This window comes from Euprymna scolopes, chromosome 42 (assembly GCF_053919585.1).
Source record: "Euprymna scolopes isolate OS-2025 chromosome 42, ASM5391958v1, whole genome shotgun sequence".
Classification (NCBI taxonomy): Eukaryota; Metazoa; Mollusca; class Cephalopoda; order Sepiida; family Sepiolidae; genus Euprymna; species Euprymna scolopes.
Genome location: NC_136523.1, coordinates 65267527 through 65280937, shown reverse-complemented (window position 1 = coordinate 65280937; position 13411 = coordinate 65267527). Strand labels below are relative to the sequence as shown.

The 13411-nt window shown below is 35.9% G+C and overlaps 1 protein-coding gene across 7 annotated transcripts in view; it reads right to left on the bottom strand.

The window, feature by feature from the left end:
- The window catches only part of LOC145267163 (metabotropic glutamate receptor 5-like), a 138818-nt gene that overhangs the window by 28738 nt on the left and 96669 nt on the right, over positions 1-13411 (bottom strand). For 6 of the 7 annotated variants that reach the window (XR_013864829.1, XR_013864830.1, XM_080123213.1 and 3 more), the window contains one exon: positions 858-964. The exons of the other annotated variant lie outside the window; for it this stretch is intronic. Coding sequence is in view for 2 of the 6 variants with exons in the window: in XM_080123213.1 (XP_079979339.1) it covers positions 858-964 (107 nt within the window). In the remaining 4 variants the exon portion in view is untranslated. Of the gene's footprint in view, positions 1-857; positions 965-13411 lie in introns of those variants that run through there. 7 annotated transcript variants of the gene reach the window in all.

Sequence of the window (13411 nt, the reverse complement as noted above, 5' to 3'; positions counted from 1 at the left end):
GCTATAGTTTATTTGTGTTTTTTTATAGCTAGTACCTACTTGTTTATAAAGACGGAAACTTTATTTTCTGCCCGAACTTTCATTTATACATGATTTTCACAAGATTTTATTTTAATTTTTTCAATAAAACATGGCAATATATTGCCCTAAAAAGTTAAAAATTAATACAGTTAAAAGTAAAATTTCACCATAATAATTAAAAAAAAACTCATTTAAAGATTTTTTTGAAAAATAAATAAAAATTTTTCATCTTTAAATGTAAATAAATATTTCTTTTAAAGAAAAGAAAAGCACATATGATTTTAGCTTCCTTAAATTAAAAATTTCATAATAAATAAGCTTTTAAAAATTTAAATATCTCTTACTATATTGTATTTCCCTGGTAAGAAATTATTTTTTTAATTATACATGTTCAAATGGAAAATAATTCCTTGCTTCTAGGAAAAGAAAATAATCACTTTTGGACAATTTTCGTAATTTTCTTTCTGCAATTCAATTCAGGCTTGATCCTGTGATAGTAATAATGCATAAGAGAAATAACTACCGTGACAAATTTTGGAGTTAAGTAGAGTTAATCCCCCTGGATAGTGTCCTTTATTGTTTGATTTTTTGTAACTGTAATTGTTATTTAGCTTTATTATTTATTTCAATCATTATTATGAGCTATACTTAAAATCTTTAAAAATTCCAGGAGAAATTACTATGCTCTATAGTCTGATTAGTCATTGTGTGACCAAACAACTTCATTATGGTTGCGCTCCACAAGACAAAACAATATCAATATTGAAGCCCACTGCAGTGATCTCGATAATAAAATTGAAAATCAAAACAAAATGAAAACTTATGTAAATACTTACACCTCAGGACATTTAGTGCAAAAATCATCTGAACTGCATGTTGATGTGACTTGAGAAAGTTTATCCAAATCATCAATTTGCCAGCTTTCACTTTCATAAACTGCAATCTAAAATACATATTTTCTTGTTCAATCATCCAATTGCAATGTTGTTTTTAAGATTAGTCAGCAAATTACAGATTTGAACAAACATCATACGATTTGAAAGCATTGGCATTCAAGGACTAGAGGGGAATGGGGCAGTGGTTCCAGACATTGGGGATGAAGCATCACATTCAAACTTTTTCATAATGTTTCACAGTACTAGGACTTATGTTACGCTTTCAACTTTGTGTCAGACATACAGTAACCAAGTTTCCATAATCATTACAGAAATATTACAGTTCACAAATTGTTATTACTACCTTGGCTGCTTATCATTCCTTCTGTATATGCTTTTGTGGTGATCTTTCTAGACTGAGGGTATGTCATCCTATAATTGCAGCTATTTATGCTTTCAAAAAGACTAACTCAATTCAAAACTAATGTTAGACAGCAGTCATTTATTTGATGCGATGTTTGTTTCAAATAACCAACCAGTACTAATTAATTATATCTTTTCAGCCCATGTCATTCCATGTCTGATGCCAATGTGTGCTTCCCAAAGGACTGCCTTTTTTTTACTACTCTTGTTCTCTTTCAGTTATGTGACATTATATTCATTTTTAATACCTTCTCACAACCTAATTTTCAATTTAGGATTATTATTAGCTTTTTTTATTTTCTGTTATTCTCAACAAACTAAATTATATACTAATGGATTTACCTGTTCACTATCTAGCACCTTCTAAAGGAAGTATCCTCATGTCAGTATGTCCTAACAAATTCCCTTATAAAGAGACCAAAAACTGTTGCAGTTGCTGTTTACTGAAAATATCATTAAAATTGTGTAACTGATTTTTGTAATAAAAAAAATAGCACATTAGTTTATTTATAAAGTACCGGCTTCTAGTAAATCCTTCTCCCATAATAGAGAGGGATGCTCGCATTAATACTGAGTATCAGTGGCTGTACTATTAAATCAACGTCTGAAAATATGTTAATGAAAAACTGTTTTCCGCTTTCTAGCAAGAAATTAAAAAGAAATCATCAAACTATGTCATTGAATGATTCAGCAGATTATCAGCAATGAGTCAGTTTATATCAAAATGGCTGACACCACAAACTGTGAGAATGCTGTGTCAAGTAAGGTCAACTCTAATCTAACCAACTCAAAATGCACAAAGTTGTAGAAAGCAAAAAGGAGACAATATTGAATGACCAATTTTGCTAAATTAAATTGAACAAAGTGTGAAATTTTTTTTTTCAATTCAATGCATTTTTTTCTGTTTTTTTTAAGACTTTAATTTTTTACCTTTGTTTACTCCAAGCAAAGCATACTGCCATCAAAGTGTAAAGGGCTAGTGTGATAGGAGTCAGAGAGAAACCTGAGTGGGGAGTTGTGCAGCAAGATGTTTCTTCACATGACATTTAAATTTCTGCATGTTGATGCGATCCAAGGAAAGAAGCTATATCAGAGTAGAAAATATTCCAGCATCTATGAACCTCTCCTATGAAGAGGAGGGATTTTGCTACTAGTCAGTCAAGCGGGTTGGGCTATTTGCATTGAAGGGCTACAAATGCACATTGGAGCACATTTTGTGGAAAATAAGTGCAAGGATGCATTACTGCAGTGATAGAACATGTACTGGAGCTTGGTAGGCAGTGCAAGGCATATTAGGTTAGAAATTGTTTTTGTGCCAACAGGGAAAAGCTAGTGGTTGATGAACCAACTCAGATGAGGCAACAGTATTTCATGCACAGGCGAATGGTGGCTTTATAGAGATATACCGGAAGGTGTGAGAAGTTTTCTAGCCTTTTCCACAACTGAACTACTCGTGTCTGTGTCCAGTGTCATGTACTGATAAGCATGTTTGTCTTTCAATAAAAATATTTAATATTGGTAGGCATCTCCAACCTTCTCTTGAAACAAATGAAAACCATTGTCATGTTAATATTTTCAGTATTTAATTTCTATAAATTAACAGTTTTTTTTTCTATTAGTGATATCTGACACAATATATCTGCTACCCAGATTTTAAAAGTTTGGCCTAAATAGCGGTTAAGCTGGCAAATAAAAATTTAATTTTGACTGGCCAATTTTCATTGGTAATTGTCATACCATGTAATTTACTACACTTTGTTACAATTTATTTTTTTAAATACTTAATTCGGTTTGTATTAACAATGGTAATATTTAAACATTCTTATATAATCACTCTAAAATAAAAATTAACTAAAAGAATAACTTAAATAATAAATTGTTTTTCTTAGCTATTGACGTTCCTTATTTGCTTTTAACGTAGAAATTTAATATACAAATTTGAACATAAGCAATTCCAGGCCAGTACAGGTAGTATTATTATTTAAAAAACGCTAATACAAAATTAATACCACCAAAGGATTTCTCATAAAATTTTATTGTAGAAAATTTGTCTTATCTTTATATAGGACTTTGATTTCAATTGCCTCCTCTCTAGTAAAACATAGCTTACAAACAAAAGCAAGGTAACTAGCCGAGTCAGGGTGATCCGCTACCTTTTCTATTACTCTCTCTTTCTCTCTTTCTTTGAGCCCTGTGGTGTCATGTGTCTTTTAGTACATCCCCACACTGTCCTATAATTCCTATTTTTATTGTTAGTTTATTTCTATAATTAACAATTTCAAATTTTTTGCTACACAAAATATATATAATATTTTAAATTATTATGCTTAAATAACAAACTATCCTACTCTACTAAAAAGTAATAAACAAAAACTATAATCTTGTATCTTAGTTGCTGTTTATTCCCTCTGTATGCACCTCCATCATGATTCTTCCATACCGACGGAACGCCGTCGCTTCTTTCATATCTTCAAAAAGATTTGAACCAAAACTGATGGAAGACCGTAAGACCTTTATTCAACATGAGTTTTGTTCAAAACCATTCACTACCAGAGGGAAAACAATGAGTTCAAAATAATTAGTTATCCTATGTAATTCCAAGTTTGACTTTCATCCTTGCTTTTAAACACCTTTTTATATCACCCTCTCTCTCTTTTAGCCATGATGTGATGTCATATCCATTTTTAGTACAATTTACAACTCTAGATCATTAAATTGATCTTAGATATCCTCTCAGCATTTTCCATTTCCAATTATTCTCGCCCAACTAAATTATATACTAGTGGATCCACCCGTTCACTATCTAGCACCTATAGTTGAGTTTTTGTGGTAAGCAATAAGAGTTAACTTCAAACATAACCAGGGCATCATCAAATGTTTGCATGTTTTCAGTTAGACCAGAAAATAGAAACTAAAGCATTTTAACCAATCCTTCAATAAATTTTAATTCAAAATATCAATTTTTCTTAATATCTTCCAGAACATAGGGGAAAGACTAATGAGATGAGATTGAAGTAAAGAAAAATAGTAGGAAGTTTTATTTACTTTCTCAAAGAAGATATGTTACTGACGTTGTCCAAGACACTCTGAAATTATTTTAGTTTTTTATTTTAATCTGTTTGCACTTATATGGGGAAAATACAATTTTAGTAGTAAGGGAAGTAACTTATGCAATCTTCAATAAAAATAACAGTTATTTCCCTTGCGCAGTTGGATTTTTCAGTTGTTTCAATGCCTAAATTTTTTTAGTGGTAATTGTTGTAGTAATGACTACCTATTAATCACTTCGCGTTTCATCAAGCCTATTACGACAGTTTCACTAATACACAAACAAAAAGTATAAAACCATATATCCTCCCTTCAGCTATGTGTAAAATAAAAAGCAAAAATGAATTACTCTGTAAGAAGAGTGTGTGTATGCATGCATGTCAGTTTCACCGTGATAAGATGTATGTACACCATGTGAGTGACATTGTATCATAGCAGTCGTTCGCCTCATTTGCCAGCAAAACAGGTAGACTTTCAAGTCTGGGTGGGGCAAAACAATTTAAAAACTGGTATAATGTCTACGACCAGATAAGTGTCTATCACAATATTACATATTGTACCGACTGCCATCACTTGATGGAAAGAGAGTGGATTGTGTTTTTTAATGCATATCTACTTAAAAAAAATGTTTGTGCGAATGGTTGTCTGATAATTTTGGACAAATATTCATGGGAAAAGGATGAAAATAGTATTTTTATTTTATTAACTAATGGATCTCCCATGCCTTAATTAGTAGTTCATTCTATCCTAACTATGCACACTAGAGAAACAAAATATCTTAGTGCTCATCATCAGTATCATCACATTTAGTTTAACAGCCATTTTACATGTTGACGAGCATTGAATCTTTTCTAGAAATGAATTCCAAACCAACCTATCTCTGGCCAGGTCTTTATTAAACTTTCTTTCTCTAATGTTCATTTTTAATGACTTCTTTCCATGTTTCCTTTGGCCTTCCTGTTGTATGGGGTGTATCCCAAGTGATACGTTTCTTTCTTTCTCTTCTGCACGCCTTAATGTGCCAACGTGTTTCTAAATGTCTGCAGCAAAGCAATGCACCACTTCAATGTAAAGCAATGTGTCCAAAAAATTAATTCTCCCTAACTCTTCCAAGCGACCTGCTTTATAGAGCCTGGCACACCTCATTTGCATGTGTGTAACGCAACTTTGCAAGATCGTTTGAGACCATCAGAGATTGTGTGTGTTAAAACCTCAAGGACACCATCTTGGATTTCTTTTCGTCCCAACCCACAGGAAAGGCGTTTGAAAGGTAGGCCATTCCTATTTTTCCCACACTCCCCCTAATCTCATGATCATAGAGATAGCTGGGAGGTGGCAATTGCCTCTGCCAGGTGCTTCTCTGAAGGGGGATGGTGCAGGCCTCATCTTTGCATGCACTCTCATCTGGTCTGATGGTCGAGAAACACAGCATCTCCTGAGAGGCTACTGACAACTGAGTCACTGCTTAATGAGGCTGGTGCGAACCAGAGCGATGGTCCACTGGCCTCTGACCCAGAGTCGCTCCCATCGTCCAGTTGCGGTTACAACTATGTCACTGGCCACAAGTCCCTAATATGACAGGACACACCGTCAACCAGGACAGACTGCTGACTCACCACATAGGTCACTAAGCCCCGTTTATACCTGTCGGTGCATTGGCTTCCCGGTGACTTTACCCAGACAGGATCCCCTTTGGCATATGACCCCCGTTCTTTCTTGTTGGTGACTGCTCTGTCGGGATAGATTCCCTTTTCCCAGACCTGGTATTGGTAGATCGCATTTGCAGGTGCTGTTCCTGAAGAGACGCCATCCTTCAGCATGATGTTGTACCAGTACATGGCTTCCAAGATAGTGCACTGCTTCTTGGTCACAATTCTTTCGATGCTGAGAAGATGGCTTCTCTCAGCGATACTGTTGCAATATGGCACACTAGCACATCGCAGTCACAGTCGTACTCCCCACTCCTCTAGGAACTGCATGACCTGATGGCTGCAGAAGGCTGAGTCATTGTCCTTCAACACCTCTTTGGGCGTGCCTTTTTCAAAGAACACAGATGACAGCTGGCAGCCGAGTGGTCTCTTGACCAAACTCAATGAGGGTAATAAATGAGGGTAAGGAAATGATTGTGTGATATCCATGTCCACTCTCTTCCATGTGCCACTCACTCCTAACTGCCCCCTCTTCCACTGTATCGGAGCTGGGTCGATTGATTGCAAGGGCTAGTGAACTAGCGTCCACCCAGACCGTGAACTCGTTCCTGTTAACACACCATTTCCCTTACAACTTTTCACTGCTCTCCTAACATTTGTCTTTCCTACTTCTGGATCAATCAGCTTGGCAAAATGTAGGGTCGGCTTTATCCCAGAGTGCTCGCACTGCCGATGAAACTCCACGATACCATACGCATCCGCATTACACGCAACGGCTGCACTCAGTCGTTGCAGAGTCTCAGAACCTCTCTGGGTATCAGCCAGCAGGCACTGTTGAGGTAGTCGTGTTAGACCTGATCAACACTATGTCTATGGTCAGGTTGTACTCTTTTATGGTCTCGACCAGGGTGGTGAATGCCTTCGTATCAACATCTCACTCGCTGCCCGTATAGTCAGCCGTGCTCTTCCAGACAATGCATCAGTTATCCACCAGTGAATGCATGCAGAGTCTGTGATAATATGTAGTACCCTGGCTTGCCACTGAAGTGCCAGATTAACTCCCTTCAACGTGGCATCAAGTTCGGCCAGATTTATGTGCCTAGAATCATTCTCTGGCCAAAGCCAGCAGGTGTTTTCAATAATGAAATCATCAACTGCAAGGGCAACTCCAATGGCTAGTGAACTACTATCCACCCAGATCATGAACTCGTCTCCATTGATGCACCATTTTCCTCGCACAGGGTCGTCAAGAGTCACCATGGGCACAGTCTCCTTTAGCATGCTCTGTCGCATAGCATCATGCACTTCATCATCTTGTCTCAACGATACAGATGTTGCACATCGTTTTATGATCGCCACTGTCATCCTGAGCCAACCACACACAGAGAAGTGGCCCACCAGTTTTCCACAAACAGAAAAATCCCCCCAACAAGTGATGTCGGATGGGACCTCCGGAATGTCACCACCTCTCCTCCAGCAGATTCCTTCCTCACTACAACTCACATGCAAGCCAAGCACTTTTGCCCGTCTTACAGACACTCTGGTTCCTTGCATGTCAGTACAAAGTTCTCAAAGTGCTCTTTGACCAACTGGGCAGACATGATGCTCTCAGTTACAAAAATATCGTCGATGCATGACGATGTTGCCTGTCGCACAGCCTCATCCTGTTGCCAGATCGTGTGCTTATCACCGTCATAATGCCTGGTGCCATGTTGAGAGCAAACCCCAGCCTGGTCAGACAGTATTCCCTTAATTTTCACAATCTGAAATGGTCACAGCGTTTTTTAAATGTGTATCTGCAGGTAGGCCGTGCACAAGTCCAAAATTGCCATGCCTGATCCTTGCTGCTGCCAATCCTTTAATTTGAGTGCACAAACATCAGCCCCTGCTGTGTATGGGTCAATGTGTTTGTCAAGCTCACAGTAGACCATGATGAATCGAACCTTCTGTTTACTCTCTCGTAGAATGGCCATCAGCCCTCATGGGGACTCAAGCTCATCCTTCGAGTATGGAAGCAGCTAGCCATTGTTGATTCACATCTGCAGTTCTTCTTCATACTGCCCCCTGAGCCATGTTGGAGGGGGGTACTCTGACAGTCGGTTCCGCAAGGATATCGGTGGCTGATGGCCTGACCACTTCCAAGATACCGTCCACGTGTTGGTGTACCGGTTGTACTCCACATGAAAGTCAGGCTCATTGAGGGTAATCATGGCGCAAATGTGTTTCTCACGTCGGGAGAACCCTATCTTGCCGGTGCTGTGCACAGTGATTTCACTCAGCTGTGTAATTGTTTATCCCCAGAAGTAGGTCGTACCTGAGCAACTCCCTGTCCACAATCAGAGCTGGCACGGCTGTTGCAGGCCCATTGCCGATGCTTGCACGGATGATGCTCAACCCGCAAGAGGCCAGCAAGGAATTCTCCTTGTACTAAGTATTGCAACATGCCTTGCATAAGAGTGTCTGGTTACATCCAGTATCTACAAGCACAAGGTGCTCACACCCGTTAACATGCATGCTCACTGTAACAATCTGGGGAGAAGACTGGTGCTGTAGCTTCCTCCCCTTGCCCATTTCCCAGACAAGCATAGGCTAAGTGTCTCTGGTTTTTACAGTTGTAGCACTGAGGCCCATTATGCCTCTGAGTCACTAAATGTGACGAGAGACAATCATGGGCCAAATAGTTGAGCTCTACACACTTGTGGCAGGTTGAAACTGAGCCCAGGTCCTGCAATTCACCCTGTGATGGCTGCACAGTTGCTGCTTGATCTACAGTGCCTGGGCTCTTTTTTAGTATCACCTGTGCTGCGCCAACACCTCTAAGATGCCCATCTTGTTTACCTGAGACAAGGTTCAGAGCAGATATTCCATGCTATTGGGCAATCCTACAACAAATGCACATACCAAGCCTTTGTCCGACATTCCTCCGAACAGGACTGTGAGCTTCTTAAGTTCTGCCAGATAAACCAACTATCTTCCTGGGATTTAACTTGTGTGCTATGAACTCCTTCCATGCGGCAACCTAATCTAGGGCAAATGCTGTGTAGAGGTTGTTTTTGATGAGAGTGTTCTTTTCAGCAGTTAGCTGCTCGTATACAGCATATGTGCCCCAAGCAAGGCACATTAAGACCACGCATTCCAGGCACTTCACAGAGCTGGCATATCAATTCTGCCTTTTTCACCCATTCCTGCACTGACTGCTCAACGTTGTTGCCATCAAACAGAGGAATTAACTTGGGGTCAAATCCCACAAACATGCCGAGATAGCTATAAGGGATATATCCTAAGTGATACGTTTCTTTCTCTCTCATCCGCATGCCTCAACATGCTAACATGTTTCAAAATGTCTGCTGCAAAGTAATGCACCGCTACAATTGCAAAGCAATGTGTCCAAAAAAAACAATCTTCCACCAACTCCTCCAAGCAACTTGCTTTATGGAGCCCAGCACACCTCATTTGTATGTGTGTAACATAACTTCGCGAGATTGTGCGAGATCATTCGAAATCATCCGGGACCGTGCAACTCACAGGAAAGACAGACACAAGGGCATTTGAAAAGTAAGCCATTCCTACTTTTCCCACATAAGCAATTTATCAAAACTAGACATTACTGGTTGCTTTACTAAATAACCGAATTGAATCATGTGATTAATCAATCTTTAGTTTTCCCAAAGGGTTCTAGCTGACCAAACATTTACACTTCAACCCTAACTCCTGCAATGGAATATGCAAAGGAGTAACAGTCAAAGTGTTTTCTATTTCTTTAGGTAGAGAGTTATTTAACTGAGGTGAACTTTGGTCATGACCAATCAGGTAGTTCAGCAAAGTAATTCTCTACTGAACTTTGTACAGCTTTTTATTTTGACGAAGGAACAAACAGCAATGAAAGAACAATGTCAGGCGAAAGTTCCCAACTAATTCTGCCCTCTTCACCTTATAAGCAATTAGGACAAAGGATTGCTAGCATTCAATGTCTTTCACATAGTGCACGCATATATTTTCTAACTCATAAATACAAACACATATTTCTTACCAAGTAATTAATTTTTCTTTTTCTTAACAAAGGAACTATTTACTGTCCAGACATTTTTTTTTGACACACACATCTATGAACTTTCAACTGTATATATCATTCACACACACACACACACACACACACACATATATATATTGGGTGGTCGGGTTTCAATCCTGGCTTGAGGCAGTTGCCTGTCTAGCCGCACTGATGAGCTGTGAAACAGCGAAACAGTACTGTATGTGGATGACTATAATGCTCCCTATCTTGGGTTGAGCATATTGGGAAGTGATATACAAATTACCATTAGCATATTAAGCGACGCTCTTTGTGTAAACAAATGGAGCAGAGGCATTTGGACGATGTCAAAACATCGTTAATGCATTATCCCCACAGCAGCAACCATATAGCACATTGGTGAGAAGCCTTGACTGTAATTTGGGCGGTCAGGTTTCGATCTTGACTTGAGGTAGTTGCCTGTCTAGCCACACTGAGAGCTGTGAAACAGCAAAACAGTACTGCAGGTGGATGACTATATATATATATATATATATATATATATATATATATATATATATATATATATATATTAAGTAAAGTGATTTTCAATTTAAAAATTAAAAAAAAAATTTTAAAATTTAAAAATCAAATTTTAATTAAATTAAAAATCAGTTTCATAAGAAGGAACAACAACAAAGTCAATTATCTGTACGATCGTTTCGGAAATACATGCTTTTTATTTGTGGTATACATGAAGTTATGTAGAACAATTATATATAGTTTTTTTGGTAAGCACGGTCTCCTCATCAGCAAATTTAGGAGGATTTTTATTGAATTTAAAAGACACCATAAATAAACCTAGCATTAAAAGTAAGGCAGATGAATCTGAAAAAATTGAAATAAAAGGTTTGGATTTAAAAGTTATAAGAAAATTAATATAGGTTATAAATAGAAATGAGTAGAAAAAATATATATTTTTGAATTTACATAAATTTGATTTAAAAATATATAGAGATAGTTACCTTTTAGTTTTTCTTTTTTTGAAATCAGGAACTGTGTTTAAAGTAGTCATTTAGATGTTTGCTATAGCTTTTTATTTTATTGAATGATGAATTTTAAAAGGGTGACGCTCGTGCAGTAAATTGTTTCCGTTAGCGTATTTTGATTTAAAGACGCTACAGTTAATATATATAGAGAGTATTTATTTTGCAAGTTTTTAAGAGGAGATAATTGTCATGTATTATTGACTTTATTTATTATTTGATTTACGGGTCTAGGGGAGGTAATTGGTCTAACTTAATTTATTTAAAAAAAAAAAAAAAAAAAAAAAAAAAAATTGTAATCTATTTTTAATAATGAGTAATTTTTAATGATTTTAATTTAATTAAAATTTGATTTTTAAATTAAAAATTTTTTTTTTAAATTTTTAAATTGAAAATCACTTTACTTAATATTGAATTAGCTCTAGGACATTTAACTATCGAGCTTATTATATATCTAAATTACAACGAGCATTTCCTGTATTTTAATTAAACTAGTAATTTCACTGTTACATTAAAATACACTTAGCTCTTTAGACTATTATTTTAATCTCCTTTAAATTATATATATATATATATATATATATATATATATATATATATAGTGACTTCATCTGTCTGTCTGTCTATTTGAGGAACGGTCTCTACCAAACCCTTCTTGATATATAGAGGATTTGGACTTGTGAAATAAATTTGATTTGGTAATTAGCAAGTAAAAATAGATGCTAAGGGGTCAAAATTGAAAAAAATTGTAACTTGACAGACGTAAGTCGACTGAAACTGGTGTGTTATATGCTTTGGTTTTTGATTCTAACCCGATGACACCTAATTAGTATTTTGTTTTCTTTTGAAATTACGAATATATATATATATATATATATATATATATATATATATATATATATATATATATATATTATATTTTGTGTACAGAAAGTTGTTAGTTGAGACAGATCATTGGTACCGTCAGTTTCAAGCCCGATAATAAGGCCCGTTTAAGGTATCCTTATTAAGCTCTCTTCAGCCAATATTCGTCTATCTTATAACCGGAAGTGTGAAGTATATATACCTCGCGAATTCACGTTTAAATCTCGTTTTGTTAAATCCCCCCCTTTTTTTATCGGATGATGTAATACCTAATTTTAAACTTTGAATTATTTAAATTTAAGATCTAATTTCGAAAAAAATTTCTTTATATAAATCGATTTTAATTTAAACCCAAATTAATTTTAAAATCTCTTTCCTTATGTATAAAAAACTTTAAAATCTGTATTGGTATCGGTTAAAAACTTAAAAATTCGTTTAATTATATCGAATTACCTTTAAAAATTTCCAAAAATACGTTTAAAGTTAAAAAAATATTTTTAATTATATCAAATCACGTTTAAAAATTTCGAAATACGTTTAAAAATTATTTTAAAAAAATCCAAATCTGTCAAGGTTTGGGGAAGTGAGTATTTATCTATCCTAAGTGATTTCCCTAGTTTATTAACATTATTATATTTTTCTATAGTTTTAAATTCGAAATAGATTATAAATTACATTTATAAAATATAATTAAAATTTTTTTTTTATAAAATACATTAATTTAAAATCTATAATCCAAGTTTACCGACTAATCATTTTTGTATTTACAATTTTTTTTTCCTTATTATATATATATATATATATATAAACAACATCTAAGTGTTGTTCTTTTCATTGATCCAATTTATTAGGAGCCCCTTCCTTCTATGTATGCAACTTTTCAAAGCCTCACTCCTCACATTTAAACATTTTATTTTTGGGTCATGAATGGCCCGGAGGATGTAGTATTTCTCTGCGTTACAGAGTGAGCATTGACTTAATTCCGGGACGTATGCTGGTTTGTGCTCTATTTTTCTCCATTTAATGGAAAAGGGTGTATTTTTTCTTTAAGCTCCCACACGCGGGCAGCTAATGCTGTATTCATCCTTGTTTTAGCTCTAAAGGAGCTGATATGCGCGTAATATCTTTGTTTAAATTGGCCTTTTGTCATACCTATATATATTTCCGGTATATTTGTGGATTAATTACCCTCCAATGGACAGCTATTTTTGGTCCTGCAAGAGCAGCCTGCGCTATCTATCTTTTTTGGTTCTTTGGATATTATCGACTTTATTGAGGACAAGTGAGGTCTTTGGAGATAATAAACATCTTTTTTACTTCCCCTTTTTTTCATTTTTATATATTCCCTTTTTAAGTTTATCTATCCCATCTTTTGGTTTTTATGGCATAAAGTATTTGAGAATTTAGTATTTTTGTCTTGCGGGGGGGGGCGTAAATTAAAAACATTCCTTATGGTCATTGAGTACTGACCGGTGT